The 23005-nt window shown below is 40.5% G+C and overlaps 1 protein-coding gene across 1 annotated transcript in view; it reads right to left on the bottom strand.

Moving 5' to 3' along the window:
* Window positions 1-15998, bottom strand: part of LOC306711376 (regulator of G-protein signaling 6-like) — a 68001-nt gene extending 52003 nt beyond the window's left edge. The window contains exon 1 of the mRNA XM_079180287.1: window positions 15897-15998. Within this exon, the coding sequence (XP_079036413.1) occupies window positions 15897-15959 (63 nt within the window). The 5' untranslated portion in view covers window positions 15960-15998. The remainder of the gene's footprint in view (window positions 1-15896) is intronic.
* Window positions 15999-23005: the final 7007 nt, after the last annotated feature.

Genomic DNA, 23005 nt, shown 5'->3' with positions numbered 1-23005 from the left:
ATCTGGATTGTGTAAACACCTCTTTCATCTTCTCTTTTTGGAATTAACGGGAATGCCATGTGGGCAAAATAGCTGTTGTCTACCTATCCTGACAGATTTATCTGGATCCCAGTCTTTGATTCATCATCCCACTCAGTTGTCGCTGAGCTATTCTCCAAATGCTCCCTCGTCACTTCTGTTATTCTGGCACCATGACATTGCTGATACCACAGCTTCTTTGTGACAATGACAAATAGGTTCACACTTTCCTCTTCTCATTTCATTCATTTCTGTCAATTTATTTTGTCCCACCATTCTCTTTCTCTTGTCCTCCATTCTAATCATTACATTATGTTCCCAAACAACCGTAGCACAGACAATTGGAAAAAAGAAAAAGCCAATTAATCAAACCATAGCAGAAAAAGACGGCACAACAAAATGACAAAAGAGCTCCAGACAAACCTCAAACAGTGGAAAACAATGTATTATATAAATATTTCATGCATTGATTTGAGGAACATGACATCATCGCTCCACACCGGCCCCCCCATTACGCACCCTTCAACTTCCCAAAATAAATAATCAAGTACAATAGAGAGATAATAATTACGGTGATAACAGTTGCTGCATCCTATGCAATGAGTGAAACGTAATTGAGGAAAGTTTTCACTGACCACAGTCGATTGATGAGTCATGTCTATAAGGCGCAGCTGGTCCTGAGGAGATTCTACACGAGAAACGTCACAGGAAGCTGCAGCAACCCCCCATCCCCAGGTGGGAGAGGTATATTATGTGTGTTGGTTTTATTGTTTTTCTGTCAAGTTGCACCCCGCCTCTCATCCGTGATATCTTCTATTTAATTATTGCAAGCAGGGCGAGCTATCCAGATGGTTTCCTATAGTCTCGTCTTCTCTGTAAACCTATTGATCTGTTATGGCAGATTTATTTTGCACCAAAGTAGCCTATATTTAAGCTTAACTAATACTCTTATTATTATTAGCTAAATTACAAATAGAATTAAAAAAAAAATATGAAATAAAATGTAAATAGACAGTATATACACATTATTTCCAGTTTTTAAAGATTATTGAATGCTTAAAAAAAGGGGACCGCCCTGGAAAATGAGAGGCCCGTCGAAGAAGTTTCCTCTGGCTTTGGGAAACAGATCTATGATTTTGATTAGTCTGTAGTTGCATTTTATTTTATTGCATTTCTATTTTATTTATACTTCAACTTTTCCATCTCAGCCAATACATCTCTTGTTTTGTTTTTGTTTGTTTTTTTGTATTGAATTTCTGGCATTTACACAGAGTTTTTTTTCATTTGTAAATTAAAAATGCAAATCAAACTGAATGGAAATGAGCTTACTGACAAACAAGTTGTCACATTGCAGCAGTTGGGTACATCCTTGTAGCATCATACGCATTTGAAATCAAACAACGCATGCCGTTTAATCATTTGATACCAGACTATTGGGGGGAGAAAACTGGGGTGACCAACTTAAAATGAAAAAAACAAAACAAAATGGAGAAGATTAAAAATGTAGCTCGTCGGGATGCTGTATTGAACCCACCTTACAGCCCAACAGCTGATTACATCGTCTGACTCCCATCACCAAACACACTGCAATTCGACTTATCAATGTAAGACCCAGTGCAAGCCATTACAGAATTATGCCAGTTTTTTTCACATTTATTGAATGACATCCCCGAAGCCAAATATTTCGTCTAAAATCATCGACCGTTTTCATCTCTTACTGAAATGTGGCTAAACAGCTGCAAAGTCATTGTGAGGACATCCTCCGAAATAAGATAAATAAATTAGATCCACCCTTGCTGTAAAACCCCACTATGTCCCTGCTCTGCTGACTCACTGTGGTGGGCACGACGCAGCCTGAAGCACTAAGCTGATGTGTGGAGGCTTGAAGAGAAACTGGTGCAATGACAGAAGGAGATAAAGACGAGGAGAGCTCTGTTTGCATGAGCGTTAAAATAATCTCACTTCCAAATAAGTACATTAAAATGTTGACTGACAGTATTATTATGACAAAGATAATCAACTGTGTAAAGCTTTCTCTGCACTGAGTTCTTATTCAGACAGTTTATAGTGTGTACATGAGGATTTTGGGAGGTTCTTACTCTCACTCACCAGCTCTTTATAAGACTTTTTTATTCGCTTGAGTAAATCTGGAAAACTGTCAAAGGACCAATCTTTTTTTCTGTGTTTTTCTGCAGAGCCAGTTCCGTTTGAGGCTACATTGAAATTCAGTTTTGTTAGAAAGGACTGAGCTGGCCAGTTTGGATAAATTAATGGCATTATTCACTACAAACTTTGCTTTGAGCTGCTCTGAAGTAACCTTTGACACGCCTCAACATATAATTATGCACAAACAAATGTTTCATGTCTTCATTTCATAGCATAAATCCCCATTTATTCACAAGTTAGTTTAGGTGTAGGTTGTGTAGATTTCTGTTCCCAATAAGTTTGATGTCTTTGCACATTAGGGTTGGATAAGACTAATTATGATCAAGAACCAGCACTCAACTAGTTTAAGGCGCATGAGTAAATGTGTTACTTGTGTGAGATAATCTGCATAATATAGTGTGACGGTGAATGCATCTTCATGCATTCATCCCTCAGAGACAGTGTTTACATTCTTACTACAGTGTATGAATCAACAGAGAAAATGCATTAATGCCAAAGTTGACTTGCAGTTTTTGTGTAACAGTCTGTTGTTGAACCATCTGTACACCACAGCACAAGCTGTTTTCATATACTGTTCATATACCAACGAAAAGTAATGCACTATAATTTGTATATAACCCAAGTACATAGGGACTCTTCTATGAGTCAAGTGGTGCTCCATACGTGGTGTTAACCAGACAATCACAGGTTTGTAAGAGAAAAAGGTGTCCAGCTTGGCTTTTACTAAGAAAATAATATTTTGTATATCTTGTATAATGGATTTTCCTAAATAATGTATGAAGTTTTATCCTAAAATAATCAATTTTCCGCACTGTCACATCACTGAACTGAGAGAATAATAGAATTACTCTTAACCACGGAAGCAGGCATGCGACAGCTCAGATTGGAACATTGTTGTCACAAATGGACCGTTAAGAAAACATATCGTTATCGTATGTGATTATCTAATAAAGTGTCTCAGACGAGGAAATAAATTAGATTTTAATGTGTTTTTTAATGTGAACATTGTCAGGTGTGAATCCAGGAAAATTGAATGTAGACTGGAGGACAAGGATTGAAAAATAATTGTTTTAATTAAGCCTGCCATACAGAGAGTGATGTCGTCGTCCCCCATCTTCCTTTGTATCTCCTCTTTTATATGCACGCCTAAAAGCTGCTGTTCCCTCTGTGTCAATCATAAAACCTCAGGTAACGCACGCAATCTCACCACAGCTTGAGCTCCTGCTAGAAGGTCAGCATCACAATTCAACTGAGGGGCACAAAGTAAAATGAAAGCCATTAAACATACTATAACCTTCTGTCACTGAGTGAGAGCGGGTTGGCGTCAGTCTCTGCCAATGTGTTCGTCAACCAACAGAGCTTGTGGAGAGAGGATTGTGGCAGCTTGTGTGTTAGTAAGTAAAACAAATAGTACAGCATGTATAAAAACCTAACCTGCACTGTTTCACATGAACTCAAATACACACTTGGAGAGAATAACTAACATGCCTCTTCAGGCTAATATTAGCCTTCATAGAGGCAATGTCACTCACAAGTTGCAGTACTTGCTTGTACAAACAGAATTACTTTGTTGCATGCAACAACACTGGAGTATTAGGCTTTGATGCTTTTGAGGGCTCCCAACATTAAGACACTCTGAATACTTTATGACTGGTTCACAAACCATGCAGATTTTCTTATAAACCTCCTCCTTCATAATTCATTTTCATCTGAGAGGTCACAGGGACCCCGGCTGCTTGATTGTATCAGGTCAGATTAGGCCAGTCAAACTTCACAACCCATATTCCACATCCTCTACATGCACTTGAACTGACACGAAAGGAATATTACATTGTGACTGCAGAAGGCGGCAACCTCCTGATCTGAAAAGTTAATCTTAACATTTTGGCCGCATTTGGTAAAAAAAAAGTTTTATCCCACGTTCAGTTTTATTTAGCTCCACCCACTCGTGTCACTTTTGGTTCCAAAAACAAGATGGCGACGGCCAAAAAGCCGAACTCGAGGTTTCAAAACTGTTGTCCACAAATCAATAGGAGTAGTCACATTGACTATGTCCATTTCCTATGTACAATCTATGGGCTGCACCTTCCCATTGGAGGGATTATTTGCCATGCTCGTTGCTATTCAAGTGGATATTCTGCTTTTTCCTCAGCAGGGAGCACCAGTAAGAACAGAATAATGCCATTACCATTTGATGTGACAAGTTCATTCACACATACAGTATATCCCCTTTAACCCTTCATTCACTTGTACCAACCTAATCAGGCAAGAGCCAATTCACAGATTGTCCTTGCACCCATGTATCAGACGTCTTTATCTAGCTCGGTCACATTTGAGATGAGGCTAGAGAGCTGTTTTAACCCCAATAACTCCACATGCACCGAGCTGCTGAGTTCCTCTTGGCTCTGTTCCCAGTGGAGCTGAGGAAAAGTCTGGCCTACTTCTCACTTTACTGAGGTATTATTCTCTGCCAACACTGAGACAAAATTGTACAATAAGAGACAAATGCAGGAGAGAGAGAGAGGGGGGGGGGGGGGGTTAAACAATGTTCTTCATACACAAATAATACTTTGAAGCAGACGATACGTTTCCTACACAAACTGTTCACTGCCATCGGAAAATATATAGCGTATCTGTAAAAATGCTCAATGTCAACATATTCCGTATCCATCCATGGTCTCTAATGGACCTGGGCTACATGGGGAGCGTGCCTAACAAAAGTTCACTTTCATTAGTCATAACCTGCTACTTGGTGCCGCAACCTCTGCTATTCCTCAGCTCCTGCTGTTCCCCGAGCTGCCTCAGACACTTTAGTAAAGCCCCAATATATCTCACCCACTTCACCCAACACAAAATAATGGCCCGGATCCATACAGCACACTCATGTTGGGTCCATCTGCAGCAGCACACAGCCTCATGCTGTAAGTAGCATTCTGGTAACTTGTGCGGCTGCAAATGTAGCCTACTAACCGTGGTCCACTGACTTGCGAGTATTCTGCATTAGCATTAACTTACCTGTCAAGAATTACCATTTGTATATATATTGTATAGAATAAAACTTTGTCCCTCCCGCAAACCTTCATGGCGAATGAAGAATCATAAAACAGCTGTGTCAGAGTTTATAAACGGATGTTCTGATAATGTTTTTGCTGTTCCATTTGATCCATTGTTCAAAAACAAAGTCTTCAAGAATTCATGGTAACACAGGGTGAGTAATTGACATACAAATGGTCATTTTGGGGATCAACGATTCCCTGCAAAACTAAAGTTTGTAAAAAGACAGGGGGCATATTTAAGATACTATGACTCTGTTCTGGGGGTTTTGCATACAGTACAAATACTGGAGGCCAAGCAATCTGCCGACACAACTGGCCCAACGGGCACTACACTACTCAACACAAACTTTATGTTGCAGAGAAATCCAGCAGATTTCCCTCTAAATAAAAAGTTGAAGCGTAAAAATAGGCAGGAAGAGGTTTTTTATCACTATTTGGTTAGAATGTTTCCAACAATGCCTCAAAATGAATGTGGGGATGGATCAATTGATGTTCAGCGACTGCATGTAAAGCTTTCATAATTTATTTGAAACATATTTAATATTTCGGCGCCTCTGTAGTCAGGACCATCCCGTCCCAGCTGGAGGATGATAAGAGAGAATAGCTTTGTGCTGCCTTATTATTTTGGCGCTGTCTGCTTGGTGGGCTGCTTCGAATGAACAGAGCAGGTGTCGCCGCATTGGGCTGAAGCAGCTCTACAGTGCATTAGCACAATAATGGCTGCAGGTGTATTTATTTACTGCTGAGCTCAAACTACCATCAAAATATTAACACCTCTGAATATATTCACCTCCACTTTGTAGAATTCTGCTGCTTCTCTTTCTCACGCGCCCCGTTTCGTAATTGTGTCTGAATGTGGGGAGGATGTGTGCGTTGTGTGTGAATGTGTGTTCAAGCTGAAATGTTCTTTGTGTAGTTGTAGTCCTTTGATGTGCAGTCCTTTGTAATTTCTGCCAAAATTTGACAAGCAGGAGGAGGTTGCACTACGTCTGATTACAACCCAGGAAACGCCAGCGTGATTGTTTCCCTAACAAAACAAATGTTAATCCCTATTACACCATGAATATCTGTGAGATTAATTATGGATAAACAATCTGCTCTCGGGACAAGACCACTGTGTAAAAAGCAAAAAAAATAATGGTGCTACAAAACCCAGATAAACAACGAAACTGCTCGCTTATTCAGTTTTTTTGCACGTGCTCATTATTTGCCGTGAGTCACCATCTGCATCATGAATATCTCTCACATACAGGAAACACAATCGCACACACACAAATGCACTCCCTCTCTTAATTACTGCAAAATGGTTTTTTTGGGGGGGAGAAGTTTGAAACTGTAAATATAGCATCGACATAAAACTTAACATGACATTTTGACAAGGATTAGAGTTAAAATATCCGTGATATCATATTAAAAGTGTTGCAAAATGTTACTGTCACATCGTGAAAATATTGGGCCAAAGGTGTATGACATGCTAGTGTTTTCGGGAGCAGTTGAAGAAGTACCGAGATCTTTCCTACGCAGTACCCACTGGTGAAAAAATACTCCATTAAAAGTCCTGCATTCAACATCCTGTTCAAGCTAAATTGTAAGTAATGTATTGTAATCAAAAGAACTCCCTATGCAGAAAAATTACCTGTGCAGATTGCTTATACTAATGCAAAACAATGTTTAGTTGCTTCTTGATGTAGTTTGATGAACTTAAAAAAATTTATTTTGGACATTTCTCCAATATTTGTTTTTCTGATGAAATATTCAATATTGGATGATATTCGGTAATTTGATTAGCTCAGCATTAAGGTCGTTATCATCCATCTTGGCTTTGGACAAGACATTTTTAGGCGTGCAAAACGGTTACAACTAACTTTCACAAACAGAAAACACTGTGAAAGGGTGAAAGTTGTCAGACGAAAACACCGACAACTCCTTGAACGGACAACGCTGTGGTATCGACCTGTCAATCAAAATGTAACCACGTCCTAAAGCACACCCCTGCTTTATCGGTTATATCACTCTAAATAGGACCATCATTTACTTAAATTAACATCATGCTGTGTTGAGGAAGACTTGAAACTAGTTGACCTTCAGGTAACATAAAAAAACCTCTAGAGCCAGTTTGTCCATTCTGGGCTACTGTAGAAAACTGCCGATGCAACATGGCGGATTCCGTTAAGAGGACCAGGGGCTCATTCTGACCTCACAGAAACATGATAATGAAAATAATATCTTCCATTTCTGCTAGTTTAGATTCTGCCTAAATCCTACACACTGGCCCTTTAAGTTAATGTACACGCGTAGTGTCCACCTTTATCCATCCCAGAAATATGTATCAACTTGTAGTGTATGTTATCACTGTCAATCTAAAAACAGCCAAGAGAATTTACCAGTTTGTTGCCAAACCCACTACACGCACACACTACAGTGTGTTTGTGTGTGTGTGTGTGTTACACGCTTGCAAATTCCCAAACACACCTACAGATTGGTTGCAGTCACTTTAGATTCATATGAACAGGTGAAAATCTGAAGTGTTGACAGAGAAGCATGGCCAGGTGGGTTCCTCTGACACTTGCTGTCTGACACAACCAGAGCATGACACATACATTGATGCCTCAATAGACTTGTGAAACCAAGTGGCTCTTTGCTGTCAGATAGGGGTAAACAAGTGAAAGAGCTTACAAGGAACTCTGAAACTGCTTCAGAGCAGACTCATTCAAGTGCATCTGGTTGTAAAGTTGCTCATGTTCCCTTTTGGGCTCTGGTGCTTTGATATTTGGACGTAAACTGACACACAGCAGCTCTCAGCAGCTTGCATTTATCAATAAAACCACTGGTATTCTAATATTTAGCCTCTGTCTAATTCTCTAATCCATATCTTTAATCACTGGCAAGCAACTAAGGACCAAGTCCCCATCGGTTTAGGTCTGACTTTACCAAGGATTGAACACAACATGTTGTGTCTTGGATTTGTTAAAACATCAAAGATTCTTTCATTGTGCCAGCTACTCATTCAACCTCAGAATTACCACATTGAATGAGTGCAGCTGTAAGTGTACACTGAGGAGGATTAGTTTGGATTAGAACCGAGTGATACAGGAACTCAGTGGGGACTCAGGATGTCATTATTTCTGCAGGCCCAGGGAATACTCCCTCCAAAGAAGGACTGCTGACACTTTTTCACTGCCATCAACAAATTCTGCAGTAAACACTGGCCAGACCCTCTGTCCTTAACGGATGCATTACTTTTAATGAACTACCAAGAATTCAATCTCTGGGGATTAATTATACAAAAATGTGATGGATTTTAATTGTCTCTGTTAAGAGAGATTCAAACTAACACATTTTAAGGTTTTTATGAGCTCAAGAACATTCATGTTTAAATCCAAATGTTCACAGTGTTGCTTGCACACTGCTGCCTGGTTTGAGTTTATAACACTCAACATAACAGACGTTGAAGTCTCAGCATATGAATACACCAGAGGACAAGCAGAAATGAATGTAAACAGCATTATTGAAGAAGCTTTGATTTATTGAATAATTCATATAGAATACTTTATGTTTTAACTACAGTATCTCAATCTTTCTCGAGTCGAATGTTGGGAGGAAGTATATTTGGGTTCTGTGACTGCAATATTGCGGTTTCGGTTCATTAGCGGGGCGCAGCGACCTGTTTTTAAGGCACTGATAAAACAAGAGGACGCTACCTGCTCAGCACCAAACAGCCGACAAACAAACACTACAGAGACTCTGGTGAACATAGTGGAGCATTTATCAGTTAAAGAGACAGAGTTAGTGGAGACCAAATAAAATGATTAAAAAGAAAGTGAATGTTTGACAGGTCACTAGAAACAAACCTCCAAGTGAATCCTGATGCTCATGCTCCAAAATGAATGTGAACGTGTAAACAGGGAACTGTTGGTCCACTCCTTCTACTGTCTGCATGCCGAAGTGCCCTCGAGCAAGACAGTGAACCCCAAGTTACTCCCCGGGCGCTTTACAGCAGCCCATTGCTCCATAAATGCTTAGGATTGGTTAAATGCAGAGGTCAAATTTCATGTATGTACCCGTATGTATATATTAGATGTTTCCAATAAAGTTTTCATTTTTTAAAGGTTATGTTAACACAATCTTAAAATTATGCCCCTTGTATATTTTTTTACATTTAAATACAAACAGTAATCTTATTTGGATGACTTGTAACAAGTTCACTTAAAACCATCAGTCTCTAAAGCAGTCACCATTGCCCAAAAATGTACGTTCACATTTCAGGAAGACATCACCAAATTTAGAGCAAAGATCGGCGGGAAAAACAACAAGCTAAAAGAACGTGTGATCATCCTGTCATCTTAAAATTTGCAATTTTAACGTCCCAATTAACGTCTCCCCATCACCTTGATTTGATTAGCCTGCTGCTCTACCTGCTCTGTTGTGATGAGCTCTCCTCATATCTGCAGGCGGCTGCACTGTGATTAGATTCGCTTAGTCATTCACTAAGTGACAAGAAGCATCCACACACACACACATCACATCTCTTATAATATATGTAAAAGCTCAAAAAAACAACTGTAAGGGCCCGTTCACACCAGCCTTGTCTGCTTGAACTGAAACCCTGGAGTCTTTACCCGCGTGGTGCAGTTTGTTTCTGTTAGTGTGAACGCCGGACTCGAGCTTTGGTGCGGACCAAACCAAAACGGTTCGCTGTAAAGTGAACTATGCAGTTCTTGTATGAACACCATTCTAACCAATCACAGGAAGCCTACCATTTATGTGTCATTTCATTGGTTAAAAAGACATTTGCTTTTCCTGTTTTAGTGACTTGTGAACTTGTTTGCGTTTGCTACCGCTGAATTTGATGAATTCACTTTTTTATCACCTCGTGGTACCTCCGCCTCACTCCCTGCCGCTGGGAGACCAGTTAGGACAGCGATCGGCAGCTCAGTAGTCTCCTACGAGCAGGGAGTGACGGACCATTGAGACCCAGCCCGCTGTTTGACTCACTTTCTGAAGCATGAAAGCATTGTGAAATTGGCAAACTGGGTAGCTGACCAGCCAGCCACTAAATGACAACTCACTGCTTCATCCACACACTCTTATCACAGCGCAGATAAGTACACCACACGGAGTCCAGGCAACAGTTGAGTCGTACAAGGAGTCAACTGTGACCAACTGTGGTGAACAACATTAAGGTAATGCACACACACACTGTGCTTTATAGTTGCCACATTATAAGAGTTTAGCAGATTTAACTTCCAAGTGTCATTGAATGTTCTCTTGCAGATTCATTCATGTATTTTTTTTATGCAGCTCCACATCATTTTTACTAAAAATCAACTGTACACCAGACATTTTTTTTTAGAAAGAAAAAAATCTCCAGCAGGCAATGAAGCAAGCTTACAAGAATGAAAATCTGCTCATCTGTTTCCTGCTAAAAATGAAGATATTCCTACGTGATCAAATTAACAATCTTGAACCGCAGTATCTGCTTGGATACTGATGCCATCAGAGTTCCAGCGGATAGCTGTGTAGGGAGTTCAGCGAGCTATGATTCATGTTCTTGCTTGCCAATGAATATCTTTGCCACGTGAAATTGCCTAATAAATATGCGCCGGATCGCAGTGACTAGACATGACTGGAATTTTATGGTTCGTAAAGGGGATGAGAGGCTCAAAGGCATAAAATAAGTCATCACCTTGTGCAGCCTGCGTTTCATGTTAACACTAAACAATACAAGTATTAAATAAAGTCTAAATTGTAACATTAAATCACACTGAATTGTTTCTAATGCTGCACAGAGCACTTAAGAAATATCCTTGATACAATTTATGTTTTTTTCATGTAGTTAGTCCTTTAAATTGTGATTCTTATTTGCAGGTGTGTTTTTTTTTTCATAACACATCAGAAGTTACTTTTGCTCTAAAAGGGATCCCTTCAAAGTCACTGTAGTCACTGTAGACTTCAAGGGCAGCGGACATGAAAAACAATATGTAGCTGAAAATGTGCATTAATACTTAGAGCTTCCCTTTTTTTCCTTAGGACTACTTTGAAGATTTCTTGACATTTTGTCGGGGCATTTGCAACATGAAAACGACAAAAACAAATGAGCACACGCACGCACTGCACAGCCGGTGGGAATTGAGTATCCAACAACAACAGAAATTGTACTTATGCTCCGTTTCTCTTCAAAGATCGGTGAGAAAAGAGTATTTTTCACAGATGTTACAGTTTGCTAAAAGCTTTAGGCCTGTTGAAGCATTGAAGTTGGTTTATAGACAGAAACTCACAACTCAAACTCTGCAGGAGACAAAAAATCAAGACTGCCTCTGATAGTCTGAAAAATAAATCTTACTTTTTCGTCCTAAAGTCTCTGGTTTGTTTACATTACATTTTGTAAGATTTTTCCCTGCTGCAAGAGAAAATAATGTTTTAAGAATAAAATGGAACTCGAGAACTTGGTGGATTTCTTTTATGCATACTCGTTGTAAACAGAGTAAATGTAAGCCATTAGTTGTGGACATAATGGATAAATGATTGTGATCAATATTTTCTCCATTTAGAGATGTGATGTGTCCTACAGTGTGGAGAGAAAGCACTACATTAACACACGCTAATTCCTGACATGTTCATGAGAGTTTGCAGCATCAGGTTTGAGACTGAAATAATAAGTTACTTAATAATCACATTTCTCTTATATTGAAGGTGACCACTAAAAATTACAATTTATTTAATTGTATTGACAGATAAATATAAATATATATTTTCTATAATATTATGTATCTATATATGAACATTGAAATTCTGCCTTTCATGGCAAACTGGTGCACAAATATTGTTTATTGTGGTGCAAAATGCTAAATACTCTGCTGAGAATGTTCTCTAAGGCACTCAGGTTTGTGCAGAATTGAACCCCTGCTGCAAGGGCAGCATCCAACAACAGCCTCCCCGTGGTTTTCCAACCTCTGAGCTCTCTTTGCGGTCACGTTCCAGCAGCTCAGAGGAATATGGGAACAGGTATCTGTATAAACAGCTTGCTAAGTAAACAGGCCTGCAATTCAACAGCTACTATTGTCATACTGGTGAGACCAGAGGATAATGAAAAAAGGGCTGTACAAACACACTAACAGCAGCAGCACACACATACATACACAATTTCTGAGCAGATGCTGGCTGACAGGTTTGAACACACACTGGTGAAAAGGTGAGTCAACAACCTCCAATCTTGTCAACAGCATCAAGTCTCCTCACCTTCCGTGTGACCGTGTGTGTGTGTCCGTGTGTGTGTGTGTGTGTGGGCTGGATGCTGACAATTAAAAATATAAACTGGTGGAGAGAGTGCGATAAACACAAACCTGTGCTGTATGTATCTCGGCTGTGTAGATGCATGACTCACTCTGAGTTCTCCCTTATCTCAGATGAACAAGATAGAATAGAACTAGACAGAATAGAGTGACAAAGAATAGAATAAGACAAAATAAAAACTGACTAAGACAGAGGAATAGAAACAGAATAAGATGAAAAAAATAGTAAAACAGAATAGAGTACTATAGAATAGAATAAGACAAAATTAAATAGAATGATACAGAGAGGAATGGAAACAGTCTATAGTCCATTATATTTTGTGTTATTCTTCGATGAAACAGACAGACATATTCATTAAAAATAATAAATGGAAGGAAGAAGAGGATGAGGAAGAAAGGGTAAAGTTGTACATCATCTTTCTGGCAGATGATTGGCCCTCTGTAAGCCAGAGGCATCACTTCTCATCCTAATTACTCTTCAAGCACAGACTATCAGCTCTCATATTCCTCCTTAACTTATCCCTCCAACCACTAAAACGGATCCTGCATCAACTTAAAGTTGAGCTTGATACTTTGCGTCCCAAAGGTTCATAAACGGGGGCACGATTTGCATCCCTCCCCCCCCCCCCCCCCCCCTCCCTCGTGCTTGTGGCTCATTGATGAGTCGTCCAGAAAGACTAATGGAAATGCAGTCCAGGACATACATATTTCATAAGAAAGCAACCTTTCGTGTAATAACAAAATGTTGTGAATCAGTAGGTCAGTTTACGACCAAGAGCATTACATTATGTGGAGAGGCTGAATGTTTAATTATTTCATGGGAAATGCATTCTTGGAATAAGTAACACTAAACGTTGTTATGGAATCACCATGGTCTGTGTGTAAAGGCTTCATTGTAAGTCTATAGTGGTTCGTAACTTGAAAGATGGCCGACATTAGCTCACAGTAAACGGCAATGAAATTGAACGGTGCTCAACATTTTTTACTTTTCCAGTCAAAGATGAGTGACATGAAACTTTTTGCTGTGACATTTTAAAACTTGCCTACAGTAAAACCCATCTGACACTTGTCAAATGTTCCACGTGTTTATTTTCTGTACTTCAGCCGTGTTGCTGTTATCCTGCTGGATGTGGACGTCTTCTCCAGACAGTTTGATTGCATCGGAAATAAAGTACAATAACCGCTAAAATATGTGTCTATTATAAACCACTGGATTTATACTTCCCACATACACCAAAGGTATGTGTAGTTCTAATAGATATATCAACTTTAATAAACATTTTAACAGGTTGGCAGGTGGTAATTAAGAGCTGTCATACTTTAGATCCAGATGTGCAACATAATAGCAGCAGTAGTCTCCACGCAACATTAATGTAAGATTAATCTGAGTAACAACAGCTGTTTTAAAACATTTATTTAAAGTAACTTCATGAACTGCATTTAATCCAAAAAAGTGTTGTTATGTTCCTTCTGCAGCTTCTCCTGAATAAACTGACAAGTTTTACAATGGTTTCTATCTCTCCTGCTTTTTCTCCCTTTTTTAGTGGGGACAAATGGCCTTTTAGGAGAATTACCATACAGTAAAATGCTAAAATAATAGATTCAGATTGCACAATGCATCGGCTAGAATATTTTAAACATGGATGTTTTTGGTAAACAAATACAAGCCTGTTGAAAGCTCTTCACGTGATTTCTTTTTCTTTCTGAATTTCAAAAACAGGTTTTTGTTCAGTTGTGTGAATGTAATGCACATACATATAAGCCACAACCCCACATGGCCGACAGCTTTTTGTTTTTTTCTTGAGGATGGTTTTGTCTCTTTCACAGTGAGTCTAACGGCAATTTATTGACGCTGAAACCCTGCATGAAGCAAAACAGATACGATGCTTTCAACATCGTAAATCGTGACCTCAGAACCTCTTCCTCCTGAGGTGACTGTCGTGTAAAACATGCAAGTGATATTACGTCACATCTCAGCTGCGGTTATTCATCTGAAGTAGCCTTTCACTGCATGTAGTAGCCATGTGTTTGCAGATACACTGAGATCTCTGCCTGTGTAATGTGGTACAAATTAAATCTGCTAACTTTACAGATTCAGACTTTCATCTTTCTTTACATTTTTTTTTATTTCACTTTCTCTCACCTGCACTTCTTTACACAATTCACTGTATTTTCTGTTCCTTGTTCTTCTCTGAGTTTATTGCATTTGCTCTCAACCCATTGTTTTTTTACACTCCTCCTTTTGTTCCGTAACCCTGCAACAACCCTTACTTTTACACAATGAGGTTAGAGGTCAGGGTCAGACACAAAACAGCCTCTCAGCAGGCTGGATGCTTACCAAAACAGGAACAGAATACCAGGTCCTATACTTCTGTGTGGCATTTTTAAACACTAATTTATCATTGCCAAATTAACTGTGATGTGAAAAGATGCCACAGATCAGGTGCTGAGGAGCCGATGTCTTGTAGTTTTTTCCTTCTGGTAGGCAATAAGCCAGAGATTTTGCGCGCCTGAGACCGGCTCAGGTCGAGTCTTGTGAACCGCTGCTATTGGTCATTATCTCTAAATGTCGCCCACGTTGCTCATGAATCCCATTGCTTGTCGCAGAGATTCGGCTTCTTCTTTCCTATAAACTCTGCTTTCCCAAAAATGTAATAAGTTGCCCTTTACTGACCAAGAGAACATGTTAGCTTTGTTTTGAAATCTGTTTTTCACTCCATACTGTATCTAGAACCCCTTTAAAGGTTTCAACTCAGTTTACTCCAGAACAGCAACAGTGTGGCTCGCTTCCTGTTTTGTGCTCTAAAGGCAATCCAGCAGATCTGACCCGACAGATCCAAATGGAAAATGCAATGTCGCCATTGTGAAGGAACCTGGCAGTGAAATGTACTCCAAGTTAATTTCATGTTTGATATTAGTTCATATATACTGTCGTATTAGTTTTTTAAATACACATTCTTATGGAAATCCACTATGAAATTTCAGAACAACCCGATACAAGCGTGCCATGGTTCAAAAAATGTTGGAAAACAAACTATTCTACATAACAGCTGTTTGAAACTGGAGTGAGCTCGTGGGGATTCAAAGTCTCTCCCTTGAGCCTGTAACACCAACAATAACAAGTTTACCTCTTCAGTAAAACCTTGGACTCAAATGTATCATTATAGCTACCAAAGTTTTATTCACGGCATTTGGTTCAAAACTAAAGTGAGAGTGACTATGAACAGGTCAGTGAGGCCAAAAATATTCCAGACTCAAACTCTCAGCGGCAGCGCGAAATCACAAACTTTACCAATTCATCAATAAGAACAAGAAATACTTTAAAAAGAACAAAAAGAAAACGGCGTTTGTATTTTGCTCTTACCTTTCTGTAGACGATCATGTTGGGGGAGTTGTCGTCCGGGTCCACAATGCTCATGGACCTCATGGACAGTAGAGGTCGGGTCGGGGTCTTGTGGACACTCTTCTGCGGTTCCTCAGACCCTTCATCAGTCTCGGTCGCCTCCACAGGGCTCTGCTGCTCCTCCTCCTCCTCCTCCTCCTCCTCCTCCTCCTCCTCCTCCTCTTCTTCCTCCTCCTCCAGCTGCTGCTGCTGCTGTGCCTCAGCCATCACTAAAGTCTCCCTTTCAGTCTTCTGCGTCGAGTTATCCTCTCTTCTTTATCAGCGTCAGTCTCTCTTCCTCCTTTATGTCTTTGATGCTCTCTCAGTGTCTAGAAGCTGCTGTATGGTGAGAGAGAGAAAGAGAGAGAGAGAGATGAATTACAACTCAACGCTGGTCTGCCATCCCTCCCGTCTTTTTTCTCTCGTCTTCTGTCAGCAGGCACAGGATGGATAATATGAGGGCATCATATATTCTCCTTTTCTGTGTTATCTGTACCCTGATATTCCTCCCGCTTCGCTGTCACATGAGATTGAAGTTCCAGGAGAATAGAAGACATCATGTTGAACTTTTGCACCGTTTCTGTCGCTGCGGCTTCTTTCTTTATCCTAATAATCTATGCGACGTAAGAGGAACATTACAAGCTTATTTGCCATTATAGATAGTGACTTATGAATAACTGGGCATTTCAACTCAACTTTTACAAGTTTTCTAAAATAATTCAATACATGATACATTTGAAAAAAAGGAAATCTCCGATACATGGATCATAGCTTGTTGAGGTGCTCACAAAGTCCAGAAACAAAACTGTAGATTTACATTTCTGATTACGGAAGCACAAAGATGTCTATCTCACTTAACCATTAACAGAAACACCAGTACAACAACATATGACCCCCATCCTGCAGGCACACACACACAGACACACACACACACACATGCACACGCACGCTCACGCACACCTGGCATCCAATAACTCAGGCCTATTGGGTCTTTTCTGACGGACTGAAAGCTGTCAAAATATTGACACCTGAGGACCGATGAGCTGAGACGAAGTGAGAAAAAGAAGAAAAACAGCAGCACAGAGAAGAGACGAAATTCAGGTCAGGAAACCTGCGGGCCGTATGCAGGAAGAAGAGAGGAGAGTAAAATAGAGAACACAGGAGTTGGTGAGAGAAAAATGTAAGGTTTGGCACTGAAAAGATGCCAATCCAAACTGTTCTTCCTCCCGACTCTGGACTCTACATCTCCACATCTCTCCTCCTTGTCTGACTGAACTGCCACAGTTAATTACATCCCAACCATAGGAGTAGTGTTCTCTCTCTGTCTCTCTCTCTCTCTCTCTCTTTAGCCCATCCTAAATGAAAGATGATACTGCCTTTTACTTCCTCATCAAAGCACATTCATCTCCAGCCAGCTGGGGTTTCCTCACTGGCTTTATACAACTCCATGAATGTCCAAAACAAGGTTGTATTGGGGAGAAAAAATTGAACTTGAATTGAACATTTGAGGAATTTCCTTATTTGATTAAAATCAAATGGACAAGCACCTGACTTTGATTGCAAACCACACAAGAAAAAACAAGTCTTAGTTTAATGCCAGAAACTTCCTTTGTGCAAACAAATGAGTAACGAAACAAGGATTCAGATTTTCTGGCAACCTGCTGTATCTCAGGACACAGTATTTTAAGAAGTTGGATGCATTTATAATCAAATGTTTATGGTTAAATTGCTTGTAAAAGCTTCCTCCCTACCCTCTGGGTGGTACACAGCCTGCTCTCTTGTTTCCAGGCAGGTTGAAGCAAAACACTTCTAAAAAGATCAGCACACTCCCAACGAAAAGCAGCGGTGCAGGAAGGTCAAAACGGTCAAATGTAGAGATTAAGCTCTGCAGGCTTCTCTGGACCTTCATCTGCAAAAGTTTGACAAAAGGAATCCCAGAGCATGTAATGACATTAGTGACCACACCTGTGCGTTGCCGTGCAAGTGCTCATGGGAAATGCAGTTCACGTTTGTAGTTCTCAAGTCCAAATACACAGGAAATTCCAGAAATATAACATATCACAAAAACTAAGGACACCGAATAATAAAGAAATAAAATACAGCACAAACAATCTGGAAAGTCCCCATGAAGTGAAGTATAACCCTCAAATACAACAGTAAATGCTTTGTATACTGTATTCATTACAAAATCTTTGACAAAGTATTTTTTCGGCAATTAACCCCGTGGGGAACCGCAGTAGAAAAAATATAAAGCCACCGGCAGCAGTCAGTTAGCTTAGCACAAAGACTAGCGACAGGGGGGAACAGTACGGCAGCACCTGGCCTAGAATTAGTCCGGTAAAACCAGAACTTTTCTTCTGTTTTTCTTTTCTTTTTTTGCAGTTAATTAGTGAGCATTAGAGGTGCTGGTGGCAAATTACATTTGGACAGAGCTAAGCCAGCTGTTTGTCCTTGTTTCCAGTCTTTATGCTACACCTATAGACATGAGCGTGGTAATAATTCTCTCATGTATCTCTTAGAAAGAAAGCAAACAGCTAGCCTGGCTCAGTGCAAAGATCATAAGACTGCCTGAAGCTCACAAATTAACACGTTGTTCATTTAATCTGAAAACAAACAGTAATGAAATGACAACAATCCAAGTATGACTTTAGAGGAAGTTACAAGTTTGCCAGATTATTCTCAGAGACAAAGTGAATACTCATTTTCCAAAAACGTACACCGTTTCAAAAGTATTCTACATGACACCGTGTTATTATTAGAGTTTACAGCAGTTGCACATGACATAATCAGTATTGACCTGCAAAAATAATGTGCTCCAGTTTTCAAAACTGACTTTTAATGCTGTGAACTCTAAGTAGAGCATTGGTCGTTTCCGTGTGAATGCAGATTGTGTGTGTGTGTGTGTGTGTGTGTGTGTGTCCGTGATAGAGAGCGAGCGAGAGAGAGAGAGAGAGTCTTTGCTATTGGCACAGGCATTTAGCTCCATGTAAACTGGCTCTTTAGATCAATACTCTCATCGGCCAGATGTTAGAGAGCATACAAACAGAGTGTGCTTGTTTGAGCCTCAGAGGGCCGTATACGTGTGAGCACAACAACATGCAGCATGTGTTTAATGCGATTCTGAATCAATAGCTTTCAACATGCTTCTTCGTTATTGGTGCACCATCTGCTTAATAACAGGTATTCCAACTCAGAATGAAAAGAAATGCCAGATTTGTTTCCCAGTAATGCTCAAGTTCAGTGCTCCTCCACATGTAGACCACACGCTGGCGGCTCTTAATTTTGCATATAAATGAAATGTTCAGGTTGAATAGGACCGTCTGATCAGCCTGAATCACTCAGTGACTTAGCGATTCAGAGGGGCCTCTTCAATCTGTTTGAGACGCTGTAGTCGCCCTAACTGCTTTCATTAAAGAAAGGTGTGGTCCCCTTGACAGAAACACACAAACTCATCTGATGCAATATCTAATCTGCCTTTCTAAAAATAGATGAACGTGAGGATACATAAAGAGCCCAGATGTTTACTGACTTGGGAAGGTGAATCGGACACACAATGAAACAGGTTTTAACAGCCTGTGGTATGAAAAATGTATGAAAAAAAGGAAATTAAGTTTTAAGTAACGATTAACATTTTTCTATGACTCTCTTCACGCCAACTGAGTTTTGACTTTAGGGCAAAATCAAAAGATTCTGGACTTGAAACGATGTGCTGTTTCTGCACTTTCAATCAGTGTGGCGAGTATTCTTCTCGAGTGTCTGTAATTATCGTTAAACACTTGTTGCAAACACGCCAGATCAGCGATGTATTTTTCACATTTGCTGTGTCATTGTGCTCTTTTGTAATGCATGAGTAACTAGCACAAACGTTTTTGGCGGATGCCTTCATCATTGTGCAACTCACTGTTTTACTTGTCTGCCTTACAAAAGAACAAAGACACAGCTATAGAGGGAACTTTAAGTGTGGTATTTCTCCTCTGAGAGCCGGCCAGCTTGTTGGTATGGACACTGCAGGTAAACGAGAGAGAACACAGTGATCCTTCACGATACTGCACTGATTTTACCAGAAATAATAACATTTGACACACAATTTTAGGCAATCAAGTGACGACTGAAACAGAGACAAGCGTTTATTCTTATGAATGTCTCAGATTACTATTCTAAATGAGCCTGATTACTCCTCGAGCTTCTTTCTCCTCACCGCACGCTGTGATGACAGGAAGTAGAAGCAGATTGAGACTTCTCGCTGTTTCCCTGTGGACCCTCCACGACGCACCACACACCCGGAGTTTTTTCTAACCACCCATCCTCTACGCTCCAGGGGAGACTGGATGAGGATGTCTGGATGTTTTTACGCTGAGGGGTGGTAGTAAAATAAAGGACACCATCAATCCAGCAGGCGGGCCCATCCTTTATGCACAAGGAGGCAACGTTCTGGTGCAAGCAAAAACAATCCAAGCCAGTGATGTGTGACACCAAAGAGCGCTCCGTTGATTGACATTTTGTTATTCTAATTAATTAAATCAAGGCTTCTCACAGATTCATTCGCTATGCTGCGCTATACACTGGACAAACCAGACTCCCTGCACACTGCAAAGAGGTACAAGTGACAGTAATAAAAGGCCAAATCCAAAGTGTGATTGATAAATCATTCCTGGAGTCATCACACACTACAACAACAAAAGTGTGTAAAGTACTAACAAAGTGCTGTTTTTGGCGTTGTAATGTACTGTGATTGTTGAACATCTCATTCCAAAGCCATGCGCATTGGTTTGTTGCTATGCCAGCCTCCGCTCTCCTGGTTCCACTCCCTCCAGCAGAGTTTGGAGGCTGTCTGCAGGGATTTGGTCCCCTTTGAGCCAAAGAGCATTAGTGAGGTCCAACAATGACGTTGGGTGATCACATTCTGAATCCCAGTCCCATGGAAAGGACGGAGTTCTTTCACAGTAAACTGGGATAACAATTTCTTCATGGATGTCGCTTCGTGCGTGTTGATTTTCAATTCCATTTTCTCTTACTGTGTCCACTTCATTCACCAACACACCACAGTGGCTTCCTTAGTACGTGAAAACCGACTTGGCAATAAACTCATAATATCATATCATAAATATCACAATATCGTAAATAAAATCATTGAACTGATTGTTGGGTCATTGAGATTAACCTAAATTGGAACTAAACATACAAACTGTGAAGGACACAGACTAAAATCAACCAAGCAAGGGTGTCCCCACACTGGTGACCATGAAGTCTAAGACCATTCAGAACTGAACAAGCTATGTCAGACTCTCTCTCTCTCTCTCTCTCTCTCTCTCTCTCTCTCTCTCTCTCTCTCTCTCTCTCTCTCTCTCTCTCTCTCTCTCTCTCTCTCTCTCTCTCTCTCTCTCTCCCCTCTGTCGTCGCTTTCCATGGGTCCGATTGCAGACAGTAGAATGCACGTTTTCACCAAACACCCAAATGCATATCAACCTAATTGATTTCAAACGCACGCGGTGCCCTTCGAGTGTCACTTAACTAACCAGCCAAGTGCACGCTCGTTGCAATCACGGGTGGAATTAACGTCATCTCTCTCGTGCACATCTCCGACATTTAGGCTACAGTACTGTTACAACATCCAAACAGCTGCTCACTCTGAGATTAACATTGCGGCACTGACAGCAGTACAGTAACGTCAAGGATCGTGCTAAAGCGAGCCGAGCGCAACAGTCTTCTTTTATTCTTTATTCTTTTACTCTTAAGGCTACTCTCTCTATCTTCATTTCTTCATCACCTCCCTCCCTCTCTCATCTTCACACCTTCCATCCTTGCTTACTTACCTCAGCGCTGGCTTCTCTCTCGCTTGGAGCTCCGAAGCCAAAAAGCGGCTTCACCGACCCACCAGAGCGCTGCACACTGAAGAGAGGGGGGGGGGGGGGGGCAGAGCGATGGAGGGAGGGGGGGCGAGAGAGACCGGGAGAGAGAGGGAGGTGGGGGGGAGAGAAAAAAGCTGTGGGATCAGAAGCAGCTGCTTGTCTCTACCACTAATATGCAGACGTTCCTGTTGTGTGTGCGTGCGTGCGTGTGTGTGTGTGTGTGTGCGTGTGTGTGTGCGTGTGTGTGTGTGCTTGCATTACTAGCATTGTGAGGACAAAACAAAATGCAAAGTTCACAAAGTCACATTATGGGGTCTTTCTATGGCCAGCATAAGTTATTAGGGGCCTCCAGGCAAGTACTTACCCCAATAGTCTGTCAAGGTAGCCAGCCTTTTCAAGAGTAAGTCAGCACAATATAAACAATACAGTTAGCAAAATAGATTTACTTTCTCAACATGTAAGATAACTTGATTTTGACATTGGGCGCCTCTATAAAACAGGGTTAAATACAATAATAATATTAAGGAACAATCTTTGGTTGATGATGTACTTTAGTGGTACAAATTCCCAAACAAATGTCATAAAATGACCTAAACTAACTGGCACGCAACCATGAATTATGGGACTTTTAAATTCTCATGGGGTGACCCTGGTTAATTTGGTGCTTCTGCTGCTGTCCATGGTGCTGACCAAATTACACACACAGAGGGAGAATGACTTCATTCTCTGCTCAGGTAGGCTTATTGTACCACATCACGATGGATCCATGCCTTTGGATAAGTATAATGGTGCTTCCTACCACAGGTGAGGATAGTGATTTATTTTTAAAAACCCAATATCTGAATTGTTTAGCAGCCCTAAGGCAAACACTGTAGGTGTCCCTGAATGTATTTCCTGTTAACTAGGTTGCAGATAATACAGATGTATTTATATTAAAGCTTTGATTGATTGGTCTATTTGGCATCCAAAAGCTCCCAGGTTCTGTTCCAACATAGCCAGTATCAAACTGGTTTGAACGATGGACGAATGGGAAGATGCTGTGGCAGTTTTTGCAGTTGTATGAATGAAAATGAAAATGAACACATTTTCAGCCTCCTAAAAATATTACAACTCATGCAAGAACATTTAACCGTGATGCAGTTTAACTTTCGGCTTATCGATGCCACCACCAAGAACAAAGTCATATTTTTGCATTTAGAGTGACTCTAAATGGATGATGTTTGCCAAATATAGCTTTGGTAG

Source organism: Pholis gunnellus (genome assembly GCF_910591455.1).
Source record: "Pholis gunnellus genome assembly, chromosome: 19".
Classification (NCBI taxonomy): domain Eukaryota; kingdom Metazoa; phylum Chordata; class Actinopteri; order Perciformes; family Pholidae; genus Pholis; species Pholis gunnellus.
This window is presented reverse-complemented; position numbering and strand designations above follow the sequence as displayed.